This window comes from Cydia strobilella, chromosome 7, assembly GCF_947568885.1.
Source record: "Cydia strobilella chromosome 7, ilCydStro3.1, whole genome shotgun sequence".
NCBI lineage: Eukaryota > Metazoa > Arthropoda > Insecta > Lepidoptera > Tortricidae > Cydia > Cydia strobilella.
Genome location: NC_086047.1, coordinates 13997429 through 14018461, shown reverse-complemented (window position 1 = coordinate 14018461; position 21033 = coordinate 13997429). Strand labels below are relative to the sequence as shown.

The 21033-nt window shown below is 37.1% G+C and overlaps 1 protein-coding gene across 1 annotated transcript in view; it reads right to left on the bottom strand.

Annotated features, from left to right (window-relative positions):
- Positions 1 to 21033, bottom strand: part of LOC134743191 (kelch-like ECH-associated protein 1B) — a 32658-nt gene that overhangs the window by 7917 nt on the left and 3708 nt on the right. The window contains exons 2-8 of the mRNA XM_063676572.1: positions 19231 to 19406; positions 12430 to 12543; positions 6605 to 6769; positions 4433 to 4582; positions 3484 to 3600; positions 2155 to 2316; positions 1407 to 1598 (exon numbers count right to left, since the gene is read on the bottom strand). Coding sequence (XP_063532642.1) covers positions 1407 to 1598; positions 2155 to 2316; positions 3484 to 3600; positions 4433 to 4582; positions 6605 to 6769; positions 12430 to 12543; positions 19231 to 19383 — 1053 coding nt within the window. The 5' untranslated portion in view covers positions 19384 to 19406. The remainder of the gene's footprint in view (positions 1 to 1406; positions 1599 to 2154; positions 2317 to 3483; positions 3601 to 4432; positions 4583 to 6604; positions 6770 to 12429; positions 12544 to 19230; positions 19407 to 21033) is intronic.

Genomic DNA, 21033 nt, shown 5'->3' with positions numbered 1-21033 from the left:
TAATTATGAATCTACGTTCTGACGTGATAGAGAGGTTATTATTGTGGTACAGTTTTCAAAAAATAGTTCTTGGTAGTCTAAATCTCGCTTAATAGTAAGTGATCTGATTAGATACACTTCTGACTTTTAATTTCTTAAAAATGTGACTCGTCAACTTTTATTCAAGTAAATTGAGGTTTTTTTATGAGGTCAAAGTCCAAGCTTTTGGTTTCAGGGTACAATTTGGGAATACAATTTTTATACACGAATTTAATATCTGTGATACTTTTTTCTGGCAATAGATTAATGGTCACATGAAAAAGTAGAATGACCACCTATAACGAGTCGGTAAGAAGAGATATATAGGTTAAAGCCTTGAACACGGACGGGGGGATTTGAACGGAGTGTCTGTGTCAGATGTATTACATCGAGGAAACCCGCACCAAGCCCAGATCACGACGGAACCGTGGGTGAAGCAGCGTTTCCGTCAACCGTCGTCCTAGTTAAATGCCTCGAAAACATCGATGGAGTGTTAGTGTCAGATTTATTATACGAGTACATTAAGAAAGGCCGCGCCGAGTCCCCAAGCGCGGCACGGTGAGCCGCGGCAACGTTGTCCAGCATCCGTCGTCCAGGTTAAATGTTTCGGAAACTTCGATGTAGTATCAGTGTTAGTTATATTACCACGAGGAAGGCCGCACCAGCCCATAGCGCAGCACAGTGAGCCGCAGCAGCGTTGTCCAGCAAACATCGACCAGAATAAATGCCTCGAAAACCTCGATGTAGTATCAGTGTCAGTAGTATTACCTTGAGAAAGGCCGCGCCCAGCCCCGAGCGCGGCACCGTGAGCCGCGGCAGTGTCGTCCAGCAACCGTCGTCCAGGTTAAATGCCTCGAAAACCTCGATGTAGTATCAGTGTCAGTAGTATTACCTTGAGAAAGGCCGCGCCCAGCCCCGAGCGCGGCACCGTGAGCCGCGGCAGTGTCGTCCAGCAACCGTCGTCCAGGTTAAATGCCTCGAAAACCTCGATGTAGTATCAGTGTCAGTAGTATTACCTTGAGAAAGGCCGCGCCCAGCCCCGAGCGCGGCACCGTGAGCCGCGGCAGTGTCGTCCAGCAACCGTCGTCCAGGTTAAATGCCTCGAAAACCTCGATGTAGTATCAGTGTCAGTAGTATTACCTTGAGAAAGGCCGCGCCCAGCCCCGAGCGCGGCACCGTGAGCCGCGGCAGTGTCGTCCAGCAACCGTCGTCCAGGTTAAATGCCTCGAAAACCTCGATGTAGTATCAGTGTCAGTAGTATTACCTTGAGAAAGGCCGCGCCCAGCCCCGAGCGCGGCACCGTGAGCCGCGGCAGTGTCGTCCAGCAACCGTCGTCCAGGTTAAATGCCTCGAAAACCTCGATGTAGTATCAGTGTCAGTAGTATTACCTTGAGAAAGGCCGCGCCCAGCCCCGAGCGCGGCACCGTGAGCCGCGGCAGTGTCGTCCAGCAACCGTCGTCCAGGTTAAATGCCTCGAAAACGTCGATGGAGTGCCGGTGGTAGCCCCCAGCGACGTAGATGATGCGCGGCGTGTTCGGCCGCCGCTCCTTTACTACTGGCTTCTTGTGTAATGTCAGATCCTGGAATTACAAATGAAAAAAGTCCGTACTTACAGCTTATATAGCTCATATACTTTATCATAACGGTATAATGCTCACAATCTTCGAATTGACTCATGCGACGACATTCTGATTACTAAAACTAATGTAGTAGTAGGATAGCAGTAATCATTGTACACAATAGAGGTTAAAAATGTTAAAATACAATTCACAGAAAAAGTGGCACAAAAGGCGACTTTATCCTCAGAAGGGATATCTCTTCCAATTAACCTTTAGGTAAACTTACCAAAATACAGTGTTAAATAATTCAATTCATCATCCACCTTTAATTCTTCTAAAACGATATCACTAACGTCATTGGCCGCCATAGTTTTTGACTTGATACTAATTAAATTATTAATTGCCGCCAGAAAAGTGGGTTAGGTTAGGTTAAATCTGCGACCCCCAAGAAAACGGACCGTTGCCAAAAGAGTGGGTTAGGTTAGATTAGAACTGTGACCCCTAAGAAAAGGAACTGTCGCCAGAAATGTGCCCTTGAGACCAACCACCTAGGCGGTTTTCTGTGCCTCATAATTACCTGAAATATCCTCGCAAGGTACTCCCGACAGGCGGGCACTTTCTGCAGCACAGAACACGAGCTCATCTGCTCCTTGAGGAAGCTAGGCGTGAGGTACTGGCAGCGCACGGCTTGGAGGATGTGTTCCATGCGCGGGTGTCGCCGGTCTTCGTCGTATTTCACCTGGAACGTGAGAGGCATAACGCATGACGTTAGGGATCAGACTTTTTCTGAAGAATTGAATTTGAATTTGCTCTTTATTGCGAGCACTAGGTATTCAAAATAAGATTTCTAGTTTAATAAAAGGTTGTTACGCTTGGTGGGGCAGTTTTAGAGTCAGAAATAGTAGATTGTTAACCAAGGGATGAAAGGCAGTCATTTCTGCCGAGGTATTTTTGGCGCTCGAACGCAGTGAGAGCGCCAATAGTCCGAGGCTGAAATGATGCCTTTCACCCGAGTTAAACACTCTACTTTTCATTTCGAATACGAGGAAAGTAAAATGCATGTCTTTTTTAAAACATGACCAAGTATAATTTTTTATAGTATTTTTAGGTACCCTACCTTCAGTTAACAATTTAGGCAAAAGTGTCTCTATTTATAGAATGGAGAGTCAAATATCAGAATGGAAATTGTATAACAAATACATTTAAATTCAAATTTCAATTGCTTATCGTAAAAAAATTCAAAAAATCGTACTTCGAACGTAAAATGCTCTAGTGCAGACACGTATCATTTTCTGCACACCTTTTAGAACAACAATGACCCTCTTTCAGAGCATGAGAAATGAAAAAAATATAAATGGTTCTCTGAGGACAATACGCAGTTAGATTTTCCATGTCTTTAAGAACAAGAAAGAGAACTTGCCGAACATTTTACAACACATAACTTATATATAGCAATTTTTATACAGAAACCTTGGATTCGTTTGCTAACAGGTATCAAAGATTGTATTAAACGTCTAAAGTGTAAGACAAAATCATGCTTTGAATCTTCGAATTTGACAGTTAACGTAAGTGGCGATGTACGGCACCCTGCGTTGTGCTAACTAGTAACTCTGGTTTACAAAACGTTTGACAATTCTGTTACCACAAATTATATGGTAGTGTATTGCGCTATCTACCTTAATCGATTGACATACTCGGGACCTTGATGTTTTATTAGACTATATCTCTTCTACAATAAATAATTCTTTACTTAGAAGAAGAAGACTTAGGTACCTATATCAGAGATAACAATTTCACCCTGTTTTTAATTATACGTAACTTTCACGAGATGTCTCCTCATGCTATTATTACGATGTTACGATTTCAATTTCTCATGTCTATTTGTTCTACTTGTCTGTGGTCTCACCCAACTAAGCACGGCATTGTAGACCTCGCACTCTTCTCGCACGTTCAGCTCGTCTTTCCGCACCAGGGCTATCAGCTCTGACGGCGTCAGTTGAAGGAATTCCTCCTCTTGGCAGACCTGATCAAATTAAAGGCAAGTTAGCTTTCCAACTGTTGTCTAACACATATTTTTAGGATTTTTCACCTTCGTTGAGGGGTTGTGACTATGTCGATTTGATTAGATTCAAGGTATGCCGCACAACACAGGACACGGGAAACAGTATTCCACTACAAAAATACACCCATATCTGTTTCAACTGATCTACGAAAAGATCTTAAGTTATTAGGAGGAATTTTTGCTAAGAAATATTGAATTTTTGGTAAAATCCAAAGTTTCGATTAGATGAAACATTTATACCAAATTTCTAATAGATAATACCTATGTTAGGACTGTGCGAATTTATGAACGTAGATTAACAAAGTCGTTATTAAGACAGCCGTCTGTTGTAGGTACTAATTACTCGTAGAATCCTGGGCTAAAGTGGAACTGACCAAAACTAACAAACGTACGTAACGTTAACTTAAATTAAATTTAATTAAATTAAATACTTTTTAATAAATATATTGATTTTCCCTTTTTTATTGTGGGACGTACCACATTACAATCTATAAATTGTATATACAAATGTCTTATGACAATGAAAAGATGAGTTCTGATCAACTCTGATCAACGTGGGATTCGAGGAACCCACATATTCGGATTGCCGGCCCAATTGCGGAATTGGTAGCGCGTTGGGTCGGAAATCTAAAGATGTGGGTTCGAATCCCACGTTGGCCAGAGTTGATCACAGTGAATTTTTTCATTGTGATAGACATCTGTATAATATACAAGTTATTAACGTACGTAACGTTACAAATGACAGCACTACTCCTAGGTACATGGTGGTGACTCAGGATAAGAATGAAAGTACCTCCGTGAAATGCCTCTCAATGAACTGGTTGGCCTTCTGCTTGAGGTCGGTGCAGCAGTGCTGCTCCGCGAAGTTGGTGATGCCGATGGCGTTGGACGGGCCCAGCTGGCGCTCCAGGAACGCGCAGCACGCCTCGATCACGTTCGATATCTGTCGAGCGCTGATCTCATGTTCATAACCAATAATGTGTATAGTTAAAACAACACTTAAGATCTATGCGGTCAAATCCACCTGCGGGAAATTCCGTACATAATAGGTTGTCAACCTCATCGATTAAGATGCGATTGCATTTAATTCCCGTAGTCAAAAAAGCATCTGGTGCTTTGTATTTGAGCTGACGGTTGAAAAAATAAATACGCTCACGGAGTTTCCCGCAGACGGTTTTGGCGACATCGACCTTAGTATGTTAAATTGACCTGAATTGTAAAAACTAATGTCGTACCCAAGTAATAGAAACTATACTGTATTTGAATATATTTTTTTGTAATTTGCACAAAAATTTAAATTAAATTTAAGTTTTTAAATTATTTTGTTGTTGATATATACCTACATACATATTATACTGATTTAAAGTAGACCATCGCCATTATGAAAGACCTGTATAACTTCGTATAAGATTAATAAAGTCTGACAGTTAGAACAAAAATTTACACGTGGACAACAACAACAGGATACACGTGGTGCTCACTGCTCACGTCATTTTGCTATTCTTTTTATCAGTTCCTATGCGCGCTTATCGTGAAATGCGTCAGATATCGTATTTAATAGGCATAGGCCGTTTACTAAAATAGTTTATTAAAATATTTAAAATTATACTGCTATTGTTATGTGTTTTTAGGGTTCCGTACTCAAAGTGTAAAAACGGGACCCTATATTGCTAAGACTCCGCTGTCCGTCTGTCTGTCACCAGGCTGTATCTAATGAACCGTAATAGCTAGACAGTTGAAATCTTCACAGATGATGTATTTCTGTTGCAGCTACAACAACAAATACTAAAAAGTACGGAACCCTTGGTGGGCGAGTCCGACTCGCACTTGTCCGGTTTTTTTAGGGTTCCGTACCCAAAGGGTAAAAACAGGACCCACTGTCCGTCTGTCTGTCTGTCCATCTGTCTGTCACCAGGCTGTATCTCATGAACCGTGATAGCTAGACGGATGAAATTTTCACAGATGATGTATTTCTGTTGCTGCTATAAAAATACTAAAAAGTACGGAACCCTCGGTGGGCGAGTCCGACTCGCACTTGTCCGATTTTTTACCTTTTAAGGTTTAGGTTGGAGTTTGCCTTGCAGATATAGCCTAGTTTCTGTTTTTTTTTTCATGGCATTAGATCTTGATTAAAACGTCTAAAATTCAATATTTTTTTGTCAAAAAATTCATTTCTGATACAAGCTATTATTGCCGAATGTACCTTTCTTTCCACAGAACAACCCCAAACACAATTAGGTTGCGTTGATTTATCACAGCGTTTCAATGGCTATCTCCTGACTCCATCATCAGATCAGCTCGACGGTACCATAATATTGCATTGTCACCCAACTTACATATGTGAGCAAATTTTCAGCTTCTTTGAAAACTGGGAAGTGAGTCAAATTTAACTTGCAAGATTTGACCCGTATAAACATCCATACTAATAATATTATAAATGCGAAAGTCTGTCTGTCTGTCTGTGTGTTACCTCTTTACGCTTAAACCGCTGAACCGATTTAGTTGAAATTTGGTATAGAAATAGTTAGAGTCCCGGGTCCCGGAAAAGGCCATAAGATAGTTTTTATCCCGAAAATCATCCCTTAAGAGGGTGAAAAGCGGGGTGGAATTGAGATAATTAATGAATTGCCTGATAATTTGTGTGCATATGCTCAAATTAAATGATTGCCATGAGACTTTATTTAGGCGCTATAGTATACTTTAGCTGCTGTTACTAAATCCACGCAGACGAAGTCGCGGGCAAAAGCTAGTAGTTACATAGGTACAATTAATTAACATACATACATTGCAAGACTTATATTGACCGTGATATAGACCGTGATTACCTTTTGTATTATTTATGAGCTCCCGATATTTCGACGCAGTTACATGCATGTGAAACTAACCGTGAATCATTCAAAACTGTACATACATTGCAAGTTAAATAAAAGCTTGTAAAAACAAAGAGGGTCGCTGTTACAAGTACTTGGAACATGGTCGCGGCGGGCAGCAGCTGGCACACGGTGACCTCCGTGATGCGCACCTTGCCCGTGTACATGAAGTACACGAGCCACGCCATGGCCGACGGGCACACGCCCTGTAACCGCACACGTGACATCTCGCACTCTTTCAGTCCGCTTGTGAACATCGCCTGTCAATAAAGAAGATATATTATCAGACATAAATTTTATTCCGGTGAAGCTTATCTCTAGAACGCCAACATTCTAAGGTCTCGAATAAAAATTGTGTAAGTAAGACTTGTAACGAAAAAAAAAACTGTAAATTTGAAACGGCTGTAATTTTGTTTCTTATTATTATAGGAATTGAAGCCTTATCCGGTCCGGGCTGACAGATAAATGCTACATTTGAAGTGCCGCGCGCGGTCGCTTACTTAATCACATTTGCCTTAAGGTGCAATAGGTTCAGGAAACGGATTTAACCCTTAAATGCATCATTTTTTATTTTTGGTTGGAAAAAATGTTTTTATTTAGTTATTTGGATGTAGGATCTAGGAATCTGTGAGCTGTCCAATGCTTTGTATACATTTGGCAACAATATGCATTTAAGGGTTTAAAAAAAACGTAGCGCTTTTTTGGATCACCATACGGCTGCCATAAATTTAAGTAGCAATCTTAAGGCCTTTCTCTAGGGACTTTAGCGATTCGAATCCCGAGTTCTTGACTATCGCTCGATTGAAAAAAAGCATGAACATAGGTCTAAAATGCACTTTATATAATAAATTTTGTACAAAAGCTTACCATATGAAAATTATTTCTTAAAATGAGCAATATTATGCTTTAGGGAACTCGGTGAATACTTTTTTTATTTTTAAAACACAAAAAAATTAAATTATAGTTGGCCAAACAAATCTTGTCAGTAGAAAAAGTGAAAGAAGAACACGAACTTACCCAAAATCATTGAATGAAAGAAGAATGTTCATTTTAAGATGTAAAACTGTTACTATTGTTGGACTCTCAAGGCCATCGATCGGTTAAGGAAATAAGCTTTGTGATTACAGCTGCTATTACAAATACCACGTTAATAAGTACATTGTTAACTACTAAATTAACACCCATCAGCAATGAGTTAAATAATTACATTAATTGACTGGTGGGATCTAGTTTCCACACTGTCAAGGTGAGATAATCAGTCATTTTCGTAATAACTTATCAAAGTTTGGTATAAGTCAGCGAGTCCTTGAGGCTTTTATTAAATGCAACCAAAAAAGCCGAGAAAATTAGTTGTCCTGTTGGGTGTCTGTTAGGTATCCAAAAATAACACCCAAGACCTCACCACACCTCACCACAGATTATATAATAGTTGTTCCGAACCAGACGAACCTCACCTACTAGTAACGCTCTTTTAACAAGTAGCAGTGGTTCAAGCTTGAGTCAGTCATTCAAACTCAGTTTCCTCGATCAAGTTATTTATACAAAGTCATGCTTCGTTAGAAAAAATACAGTGTAGGCACATGGCCGGTTTTGGATTCCGCCCAAGCCGAAATCACGAAAAATGTGCCATTGGTGCCAAATTAATGTATGTTTTATTTATTACAACATTTTTGGACAGTTGATTACTTTATTATAATAATAGTTCTTTATTTACAGGTAAACATTATTAAGATATATTATTTAAGACGTTTCATTATTGTTTCGATGCTTAGTAAATATATGATTTTTACAAGCTGTTAGCAATGTTGGTGTGGGTCAAATCTTGGAAGCTAAATTTGACCAATTTCTCGATTTCCGATTGAGCTGAAATTTTGCATTCATATGTAAATCGGATGACAATACAATATTATGATGACTTGGAGCTGATCTAACGATGGAGACAGGGGATGGCCGTGGGAAAACAACGCAAACTAATTGTGTTTGGGCTTTTTAGAATTGTCTCGATGAGTATTAGTTGCCTATGGATAGAAAAGTACAGTCACCTATAAAAGCTTGTCCCAAAAAATATTTTTTTTTTGCCAAAAACTTATAATTATTTAAATTAACAAATCACGCATTTTTGTGGTAGGTACACAGACCAAAGAGGATACAGTACGATAGAGCGGTAGTCATAGTAAATTTTGTAACCACAGTAAATTCACTGCCATCTATCGACACACTTTAAAACTAAAAATGAAGATTTATAAAAATACGAAAAAATGTATTTAAATATGGATAAATGTTTTTTTTTTATTTGCATTAATTATTTTTATGATATTGACCCATGATCTTTCACTGATATGCGTTAAAATTGTTAAATAACAAACGAAACCGTCAACGCCATCTATACGACAGTAGGCCAAAGCTAGTAGCGCCCTCTGATCGAGAATCAAATTTTCTTGATTTTCGAGGCACGTTTTTTCCTTAGACTAGAGTTAGAGTTATATGTATCTTTGCACAGACCAACCACCTTCTGTACCAAGCATGTTAGTAGAACTTGTTATAACAGTTTTTCTAAAAAACTTAGCTACTAGCTACTATTGTTATTGTCCTCTGGTTGTCGGGACAAAATAACAACAAGAAATAGTTTATCGACCCTATTAATTAAATGTTTACTTGCTTCTAACATAGGCTTTATTATTTACACGCAACATTTTCTAAAACTTAGGTATACAGTAGCGGCAAATAATCTATCATATTTTTCAGGTACATATGCATAAAAATTTTGGTAATTGCTCAAAAACGGCTCTACCGATTTCGATGAACTTTACAATATAGGGGCATATGAAAATGACAATTCTGTCAACCGAGTTCTGGCGGAAAGCTTTAATTGAAAACCAGAGGCTAACGAGGGCGAAAAATCGATCCATCTAGGTTTTATTGTGGGTAAGATTCGCTTTTGAGTGTTTTCAAATAAGAAATTCAATAATTATAAAATACATTAATTGGTGTGTGTGAAGTCCCCAATCCGCATTGGGCTAACGTGGCTGCCTATATTGCCACGTATATCGGACGTAAGTATATAATATGGTCTCGATAATGATACAACCATTGTTTACATGATATAATGTTTCATGCATTTTCGAATGAATGCCTGCAAAAAACTAGCAATGTGATAGATTTTTTGCCGCTACTGTATGTGGTTATGTACCTATTACCTATATTGAAAGGAATCAATACAACATTACAAGGTCAACACTGATGTTAAATTAACATAAATTGGAAATTAAATAATTCGTTATGGGTTATGGCGTGAGCGTGAGAGCGTGACTTGCACTTTTATTACAACGAACTCTCATACAACGTCTTGTCACCTTGAGCTGTGTACCTATGAACTAAGCACTCATATTAGGTAAACCAGTATAATATAAAATACAAATTGGTAGCAACCGTGGTTAAGCGAAGATCACATTTATACTGGTTAATGTGGGGCTAGCGCTCGGTAGGCGCTGGCCGATGAGGATGAGGCTATGCCTACTTGTTTACGATTTAAGATAAAGTAAAGCTTATCAATATACTTATACACCGGTATCTAAGAGCTTAGTTGTCAAGCGGACAACTAAATTGCCGGGATAACGCAAGGAAGAAGATCTAACAGCAACAATATTAATTTTTATTTGATATTATTTTGGACTCATATACACGTTTTTTTAACTCGTTACGTGCCGTAACGTTAACTTCGGGGGGGCTAAGTACATTTAAGGAAACTGAATGGCATAGACCATAGTTTTTTTTAATAAAAAATAATGAATAGCGTTGTTGTAATACGGACATTATATTTAAATCCACCAAACAATTGACAACTATGACATATTAATGACATTTCGAATATCGATCGTCCGAAATATTTAGAAAGATAGATAAGATGTATCTATCGATAAAGAGAGATAAATAATTTATTGCCACAACAAGGGTTTTACATTACAATTATTTTTACACACTTATGCTATACTTAACCTAGACAATAGGTATATGTATGTACACAAATAATCCTAGATTACAATCTACGTGACAATAGGACAGTCTCAGCTAATGTGCTGGAAGCCTTGCCTTTACTGCGTGGTTTCAGCGTTGGTTTTCAGCCTGCCCGAATTGAAGCGGTGACACAAGGCGATTGCTAAGTAGGTACTAACTTATATTATATTATTATTCAGTACCTGCGTTTAGTAGCAAATGTATAAACTTATACTAAACACGAATCACTATGTAAACAGGCCCTAAGGCAAAAGGGAAATGTATACCTAGTGTTTTTGTCATATCCACTTTATATACAAGTGACTCCATATTTTATTTATTCGTATAAAAGATCATATAATACAAATGCATATACATATATTATAATCATTTTAAATTTGTAATGTTTAAATGTGTTGATTTAATTTTTTTGGATTTGAATCATTTTAATTTTATTTTTATTTTTATTTATTTTTTTATGATTTAATCGTTCGTTTATTAAGATAAGATAGTTCTTTATTGTACAACCGTGTTACAGAGGTGTTGTGTGTATTTATATTTATTTGACTTGGTATATGAATTTTGTGATTAATTATTTTTAATTCTGTTTGTAAATTGTTGTGTACATAATATGGACTATTTGTCTGCAATAAACGATTACATTAAATTACATAGTGTGATTTAATTTCGACTAAAACCAACTTAATAAAAAAAAACTGCAATTCGTAGGGCCGAAGGCGACTAGCTGTATAATAGCTACTAGGGTGTGTCACTTTTGTATTTAAAAAAAAACTTCTTTTTTTTCAACTTTTAATAGTTAACAAAAGTTACGTTTAGGGCTAAAATACCGAAATATGTAAAAGCTTAGAGAAAATCGATTAGTATAATAAAATAGGGAGTGTTTGCTTTTAGGGTTCCGTACCTCAAAAGGAAAAAACGGAACCCTTATAGGATCACTGGTGCGTCTGTCTGTCTGTCCGTCTGTTACAGCCTATTTTCTCCGAAACTACTGGACCAACTAAGTTGAAATTTGGTATTCATATGTAAGTTTGTGACCTAAAGATGGACATGTAACGCAAACAAATGAATTTTAAACATGGGGGCCACTTTTACTAAACAGGGGGGTAAATGGGAAAATTAAAAAATAAAGTTTTTCGAACTATATCGTATCGTTGTATATCAAATGAAAGAGCTCATTGTGAGAATCTCAAATATATTTTTTTTACAATTTAGAAGTTATTCAAGAAAATAGGCAAAAAATGACCATTCCCCTCCCCCTTTATCTCCGAAACTACTTGGTATAAAATTTTGAAACAAAAAAACAAAATAGATTTTTACCTATAGATTACAGGAAAACCTATTAGAAATTGCAGTCAAGCGTGAGTCGGACTTAATTACTTAGTTTTTGATCTGACCCCTACGGGTTTTTTAAATTGTGTAATATACGGAACCCTTGGAACGCGAGTCCGACTCGCACTTGGCCGGTTTTTTTTATTTAATTTTAGTTGGTTCGAGTCCCGGACGAGGCAAGCGAGTTTTAGAAAATCTTTGAATGCAGTTTTGTTTCTTTTTAAAAATAAAGGAATGTCTCCTTTAAGTAAAATGAGCCAGCTTCAGGATTTAAGGTAGTTTCCCTCCAGGGCCCGACTTATCTTTCCACACTGTATATCGTTGTCTGAGTACCCACAACACAAGCCTTCTTGAGCTTACCGTGGGACTTAGTCAATTTGTGTAAGAATGTCCGTATAATATTTATATATTATTGTTTATTTATTTATTAGGAATACACATTAAAAGAAAAGGGCCTCGCAGATGCGACTTCGCCCACGGCTAGATTCATTTACGCTACGCCACTGCGAGTCGTCCTACAATACAATTTACTACGAGATTCCCAAACTACACAGACAGTACTAATCGGGATCCTTACCTTGAAGTAGGGGCTGCCGGCGGCCAGAACGACTTTGTGGACGTGAAAAAGCTCGCTGCCGACCTCTAGCACTACGTCTGTGAGCATGTGGTGTGAGCGCATGGTGAACATCATCTGTGAACAATGCATGTTTGCCGATAATACAAGGTATAGTCTCGCCTCGTCTCGCTTTGATTTCATTAAATATAAATTTAATGTATTGATGAACTTTCTAAAACCCGACCGATGTCATCATTTCACACAGACATTATATTACGAAACAGCAAATTATGTAGGTAGGTAATTAAAACATTTTTTTTCTTATATTAGGTGTTAGGTAGGGGCTAATTCTGATAATATTGAACCTGCTCTATAAGCCATCTTCCTTCTATTGGTTCTATTCGGGACACGCTGTATTTAGCTCGAATGGATTTACAAGTAGGATAAATGATTTAGAATGCCTGTAATGTGGCATGAGCGACGTGATTAGCAGTAATAAAGCGTAAAGCGGATGGTACTGCTGCTGGTTTTTCTTACGATATGTAGGTATAGCCACAATCGTTCACCTAAGTATAGGTATGATCTTATGACATGGGCATCATTAACATAATTATTTATATGATACACAGAAACAATGCCAATAATGTGTCTCTCTCAATCACTCGAGGACGCTATTCAATCAACTACAAAACTAGAGTGTGTGCGGGAAGAAAAGAGTCGTAGAATGTATTAGACTCCATACATTTCACGACTCTTCCCGCACAGACCCTATCTATCTATTCTTATATCTATATTGACATAATAATTTATAATGTAATGTAATATTATGAAATAAATAAATATAATATATAGGTATATAATATAATATATGCTCCTAACGCCTAATAGTTATTTACGATACAAGTGCGGAAAAGAGTGTCGATTTAAAACACTCCCTGCGGTCGTGTTTTAATTTATCGCCACTCGTTTCGAATTTCCTATTCGCACGTGAATCGTACAACGTTTTACAGTACATATGGCAATTTAAACTTTCGACATATGCACAAAAAGTGCTATTTGACGCACTAGTGCGAGAAAGTAGCACCATATGTACTGTAATAGTTATTTACGATACAAGTGCGAAAAAGAGGAAATTCGAAACGAGTGGTGATAAATTAAAACACGACCGCAGGGAGTGTTTTAAATCGACACGAGTTGTGAATTACCTATTCGCACGTGTATCGTACAACGTTTTACAGTACATATGGCAGTTTAAATTTTTGACATAGTTACGAAATGTGCTTATTTACGCACTAGTGCAGAAAAGTAGCACCATATGTACTGTAAAATATATTATAACTGATCTTATTGTACATTTTAATGCATGTGTTTTGAAAGCGTCCTCTATACGTACGAGTTTAACATCTTTTTCGTAACCATGCTATTATTGACATTGTATATTTATTTCCCAATATTTATTTCACTTTGTGATGAATTTTTATCTGTATTGACATTTGTATATAATAAGTGACGATCATAATATAAATTCGTATAGATTAAGTTAAAATAATTTATAATGTTATTTAATATTATGAAATAAATAAATCTAAATCTAATCTAAATCCTAATGAAAAGCTGTATGTCTAAGTAAATATTAATTTAAGTATGTATTTCAAACAATGTATGAGAATAAATTTATTGTATTTTTTATCGAGCGACAGCGACACATACCTAATTGAACGTGCAAGTCATCCTAGCTTGCGTTATCCGCGACACTCTAATAGGTAGGTAGGGATGTGGGTTATTCTCAATCAAAAGGTACCACATTGTCGCTTATGGATTCCGAGATATTAACGATTTTGTAAATCAAGTCGAAATTTACGAAATTTTGTTTTGTTCAGAAACAGTTTCTATACTTAAAATAATCATGTGTATTGTACAACAGTTGCAAATTTCAGCAATAACTTGGAAAACAACTCGCTTAAAGTAGTTCAATGACTAAGGTATCTCATTGTCGGTCGTCCTTACGATCAAGTACCCTAGTCGTTATACTTTTTCTTTAGAAGACACGATATAAATAAATGTGACGTTTGGATTCGGGCTGCACGAGCATTACTGCTGCAGTTTTGCAGTACGACATTACTGTCGACTGCATTGTGGCTGCAAATGTCAAAAACTCGATTCGTCAGTTAGAAACATCGATTTTGACAATTGCGACAGTAATGTCGCGCTGCATTACTACTAGAAATTTATATTACATTTTACGTTTCCTTCAGTAATGCGCTTTAGTTTAATTTAGTGTTAAGCCACGATTTAATTTTATATTAAATCATATCAATGGTATGGTATCATATGAAAGTGTTGTTTAATTTTAAAATATTTTTTTTGGAATTACTTATATGCCTTGATCTCGTAAGCCGACAATGTGGTACCCTAAGATGTAGTTAAACTTCTACCAAAATTACCTATTAGTTTCATACAAAAATCATGTACTAAACTTCGAAGCCACTTTTTTTATAGAAAACTAAATTCCAAGATAGCCCAGAACCTATTGATTTTAAGCCATAAAAAGTATTTTAATGTCACGTCTCGATACCCTACTTGCTTATTTTTTTTAATATCTCAATTATACTTATGTAGAATATTAGAGATAAAATGTCATTTGTTTAGGAGTATAATGATTAGGTACATTTTAAAACCGCTATCTACATAACTTTGCACTAGAATTTTCGAACTTTAACATCGAATATCTCAAAACTGTACATTTACATAATGAATTTTCAACAAATCATACAAAAATAAGTACGAAACAGAGATAAAAGAGCATGTTTTGAACTATATGCTGGTAGTAATAACTCAATACCGCCAGTAAGTTACCTTTTGATTGAGAATGACACATATTACTCATACAGTACGCACATACAGTTGTTCAGAGTAATAACATTAATAATTCTTTGCTCGGACAAATTCGGTCATGTCACTCATGTCATGCTAAGTCAATGTCGTAGCGTAAATAGATTTAAAAGGAACTAAGTATAGGTATTTAGAATACTTACTACAGATACATTTACGGTAATTTACGTAGTTACTTAAGTCATAGTTATGTTCCGTAACCCCATTACTATAGTCTGTCAAACAAATTTGTCAGTAGAAAAAGGAGCGAAATGAAACATTCAGTTCCATGAATCATCAAATATAATTGTTAAATAGAAATACGTAACTGATTACATAAATTTAAAGAAAATTGTAAGCAAATCAATTTACCTATCACAAAATTCAAAGGTTTAATACATCTACATACAGCTCAAATCTTGATATTCATGATCTAACAGATACAATGAGCTTATATTTAAAACGTAAACGTAAAACGCAAAAAAAACGTAGAAGAAGTCTCCAGACGGTCAGTGGCGACTTCGCATAACAGTTCTTCATCCTTCATCGGCTTCATCAGCACTTCTGTTGCACCAAATAGTGTTTTTGGAGTAAATGTACGAGTTACTATTTTAAAAAAAGTTCCTTGTCTTTCTTCAGGACCATCATAAAAATCCAGATATGATAAGATATAACAATGCGACCAACTATGACTACCCAATTATTTAAAAAAAAGCACATCCGGCTAGCTTACTTCAACTTAAGGGGATCCCATGCCCCAATGACCTTCGATCTGAATCCCTTTGTTTTCTAATGTTTTTTGTAGCTTATCATATAAAATAACCGATTATTGCGATTACGATTATAACCCATTTGCATTCCCTAGTTTCGTAGTTACCACTCTGTCAGAATAGGCCAAACGGGGGCTTAGTAAGTACGAGTATCATGAACGTTACAAGCATAACGGAGTACCTTCGCACTTCGCAGCGCTTTATACGTCTTTTTACTAAGAAGATAATTTTTTTGGAATAACTCAAACTGCTGGACCGATCATGTTAGCTAGTTTTCATTGAAAGCTTTTGTTTGGTTTCTGGAGACCCTTATTCGTTTTGAAAGACCTACGTAGATTTAGAGTAAATCGCGAATTTTTCCAGAATGGTACACATTTTCCAAGACGGCTGCGATTCCTTAAGGTCCCCAAATGTCAAATGGTGTGGACATGAAAAAGGGGCCTTTACAAATACAAATAGTTTATTTGGTTTAACACTATGATACACTTTACATAAAAGGCTGGAGTCTCCCATTAAGTATAACAATACTTGTGACGGGAGAGCCCGCTCTTCCATTAGGAAATAGGGTATTTAACAAATTGTACTTAACTTAATTAATTAATATAATTTATACAAATTAATATATTTAATTTCAGAATGCACTCAGATTGTAAGGCTGGGTCTTTTATGGGCACAATCCTCTGAGTGCATTCTGAAATTAAATATATTTATTTTATTAATACAAATTATTATACAATTTATAATTTACAATATTTACGATACAAAAGAACAGTGAAAGCAAAAAAAAAACAAAAACAAGAAAGTGGCGATTTTTCCAGTTTAATCTAATCATTATAATCTGTATGTTATGGCGACTCCCCGTAAATTGGCGCAGTGTCATCACATCTTGCACGAATATTACGATAACAGGTGCCGTCGTTTAAGCTTTGAACAAATATACCTATACATTTTCAAACAAACAATCGAACATCAAGTATGTACGGACTAGGGCTTCCAATACCGGGATCCCGGTATTTCGGGATCCCGGGATACCGCCTTTTTTATGGTAAATTTCAATACCGGTATTTAATTTTTATTAACTAACAAAATATGCAAAACAAACGTACACTACTCATCAAAACGTTAAAATTCGGCATCACCACAAAGCTTTGCGCGCATAGATCTTGCGTCTTCCTCTCGTTTTACAATTCGACAGCATTATTTGTCTTGCGCACGCGACGTGGAGCGGCAACATAATGTAGCCAATAGACTTATATTGACCGGGATATAGACCGTGATTACCTTTTGTATTGATTGTGAGCTCACAAATAATACAAAAGGTAATCACGGTCTATATCCCGGTCAATATAAGTCTAGTGAAACTAACCGTGAATCATTCAAAACTCTAATAATGTAGCCAGTCGGTTCTCAGTGCTTATAACGTGAATTGATGTGTACGTAAGCTATAAGCTCTGTAGTTATAGTTTCGCGCCGGCTGTGGTTTATCTGAATCTCACAACAACGTAAGTATGCATGTATTATTTGTTTATTATTTATTAGCTATACTCGATAAGGATCAAGTCACGAAATGGTTTATTTATAACTCATGTTATGTTTCTTCCGAAGGGAGTTAAGTTTACTTAATTACAATAGATAATTTTATTTAAAGAATAAACTAAATTAATGTTTAATGACATTGACGCACAAAAAGATTTGATTTTTAATTGTATTGTAAGATTTGTAAGACTGTTTAATGTTTGAATATAAAAAAAAACCACTTATAACCGTTATGGGTCTTAGAACTTGAATTTTGAATTTTTGTTTAAATGTGCGCGTGTTTCGAGTTGTAGACTGATTTTTATTACATTACAAGTGGGGAAATTGCTAGTTATTTACTGATTTTTAAATTTATTTTATTTTGCATTTCAATTGTACAATTATCTTAAAAATTAACTCAAACAAATTAAATTATTATATTTTAAGTAAATTTTAGTACAATGATTTAGCGAATGCGTGTGCTACTTTATTTATGTTAGAAAATCATTGAACCTTTTATACTAAAAATGTTTCTGTATTCGATTGAGCTGCAAGTGCAGAAACTAGTCAATAGAGAGAAAAGAGGCTTATTATTAAGTGATATCATTGTTAAAAATAATATATGTATATTGTAACACGCTTGCAAAATAAAAATTTGATTAAAATTTGGTATTTTTACTTCAACTTTACTTGGTTCCTATTTTTTTTTAAATCCCGGGATCCCGGTATTGAAGTTGCCAATACCAGTATTAATACCGGTATTGCGAAAGGTCCGGTATTTGGAAGCCCTAGTACGTACCTACTTACCTAGTAAATAGGTACTTGCACTACCTATGCCTTCCACATATATTATGCCTATGGCGGTGACGCCATCCTGACTAGAAATAACACAAAACTGGCTAAAAAGGTCACATAAAAAAATGGCAAAAATAAAGAAACGCTCATTTGTAACATTTCGGTGTAGTGTATCGTATTACAACTCTTCTCGTCTCGTACTCCACTCGGCTGTCGGTTTTCCAGAAATGCCTTTGAGGGTTACATCACAAGAGTAAAAGCGAACACTTGACTTGGGAAATGGAGCACACTTGGGCAGGGCGCTGAAAAAGAGCGTTCGCCGCGTAGCTGAAATGTTAACATGATCGCCTCGAACGATACATTACGCCGCAATGTTACTAATTAAATCAGTCTCCACTCTCTTTAGTCTGATTTGCTTATTCCACAGTCAATTACTTCATTCTCCTTTTAGGGTTCCGTACCCAAAATGTAAAAACGGGACCCTATTACTAAGACTCCGCTGTCCGTCCGCCTGTCTGCCTGTCACTAGGCTGTATCTCATGAACCGTGATAGCTAGACAGTTGAAATTTTCACAGATGATGTATTTCTGTTGCCGCTATAACAACAAATACTAAAAACAGAATAAAATAAATATTTAAGTTGGGCTGACGTGATTTTTTTAATGGTACGGAAACGGAACCTTTCGTGCGCTAGTCCGATTCGCACATGGCCGGTTTTTTTGTTTAGGTCGGCGCTCACCTCAGTCAGTCAGTCAGATCAATTGCACAAACATGTCTCGAAGGCGTTCAAATATCCTACACCACCCGTTGTTCGTAATAAAATAACTAGAGTTATAATAACGATAATATCTTAGCTGTGACTGTCACCAACCTTCATAAAGTCGGAGACGTAGTTCCCCATGCAAAAGGTCATGTCTCCGACATCGTTGCAGCCGGCACCGACGTCGCCCTGCAGGGCCTCGTAGTTGATGGGCGGCATGTCGTCCAGCATGCCCCGTCCCGCCCCCTCCATGTCCGCGTCCATGTCTTCCTCTGTATCTATCTGTTCTGGAAAACCGACAACATAAATTGGATTGTGATATTGGGACGACCAACTGCTTAGATTAGATCAGGAGAGAACTCATGAACCCACAAAGAAGGAAAAAACGGAACCCTTATAGGATCACTCTCATGCGTCTGTCTGTCTGTCCGCCTGTCACAGCCTATTTTCTCCGAAACTACTGGACCAATTATGTTGAAATTTGGTATACATATGTAAGTTTGTAACCCAAAGACGGACATGTAACGTAAACAAATTAATTTTAAACATGGGGGCCACTTTTGGGGGGTAAATGAGAAAATTAAAAAATAAAGTTTTTCAAACTATATCGTGTTACATATCAAATGAAAGAGCTCATTGTGAGATTCTCAAATTTCAATCAAAATCAAAGCATTCGCCCCTTTATCTCCGAAACTACTGGGTCTAAAATTTTGAAAAAAAATACACAAAATAGATCTTTCACAGGAAAACCTATTAGAAATGTGCAGTCAAGCGTGAGTCGGACTTAATTATTAAGTTTTTGATCCAACCCGGGTTTATTAAAGACATTTCACGCACGTTTCACATAAAAAAAAATTAAATTGTGTAATGTACGGAACCCTTGGAACGCGAGTCCGACTCGCACTTGGCCGGTTTTTTAAATTCATGAACTCATGATATACGAGTGAAGCGCATAAAGCTTGAAATCCATACTAATATTATAAATGCGAGTCTGTCTGTCTGTCTGTGTTACCTCTTCCCGCTTAAACTGCTGAACCGATTTAGTTGAAAATTGGCATAGAGATAGTTTGAGTCCCGGGGAAGGAGATAGGATAGTTTTTATCCCAGAAGTCATCCCTTAAGGGGGTGAAAAAGGGGGGGGGGGTGGAAGTTTGAATGGGGAATCGATAAAAAGCAGATTGGATAAAAAATAAGCTATCCAAATTACTAAATCCACGCAGACGAAGTTGCGGGCAAAAGCTAGTATCTAATAACGCGCGCAATCTAAACTAAAGCTGACATACGCGCGAGCAGCTACCTCACGAGCAGCGCGCGTGCTGAGCGCGTTCAGCACGTGAGCGGCGCACTCGGGGTAGGTACCTAAACCTATGCAATGCAACAATTAAAAACCTGACACCTTGACATTGACCAAAAACTGGTTAAATTTGAGCTTTATCGCGAGTTATCTCAATATCGTTATTGATGTAAAATTGACCGATTGTAAAAATAAACAATACACAAAACACGAAGAAGCTTGGAAGTACACTACCGCTCATAACTATTTAGGCACTCGTAATTTTTTCCATAAGGGCCCTCCACACTCATGCGCGAATCACGGCGCGAAGCCGCGAACGTAAGTGTGGCGTCGATTTCGCAGATTATTCACGCCTTCGCGCTTAGTTCCCCGTTTTTTGTCGGTTTATTAGCCCGCGTCAAAGGAGGCGCGAAGCGCGAACTGGCAAGACTCCACATTACACACTATTTTAACTCGTATGTGGCAAGATAAATAATAATTATATAAAGCGGCTATATTTTACGGTTTTACAACAAAACAAAATGGAAAAATAGCTAAATCACGTATGATGCCATAGATAACTAGCAGTTAAGCTCGATCAGTTGATGCTTTTCCGCCATATTGGCGAGAACCAAACTGCG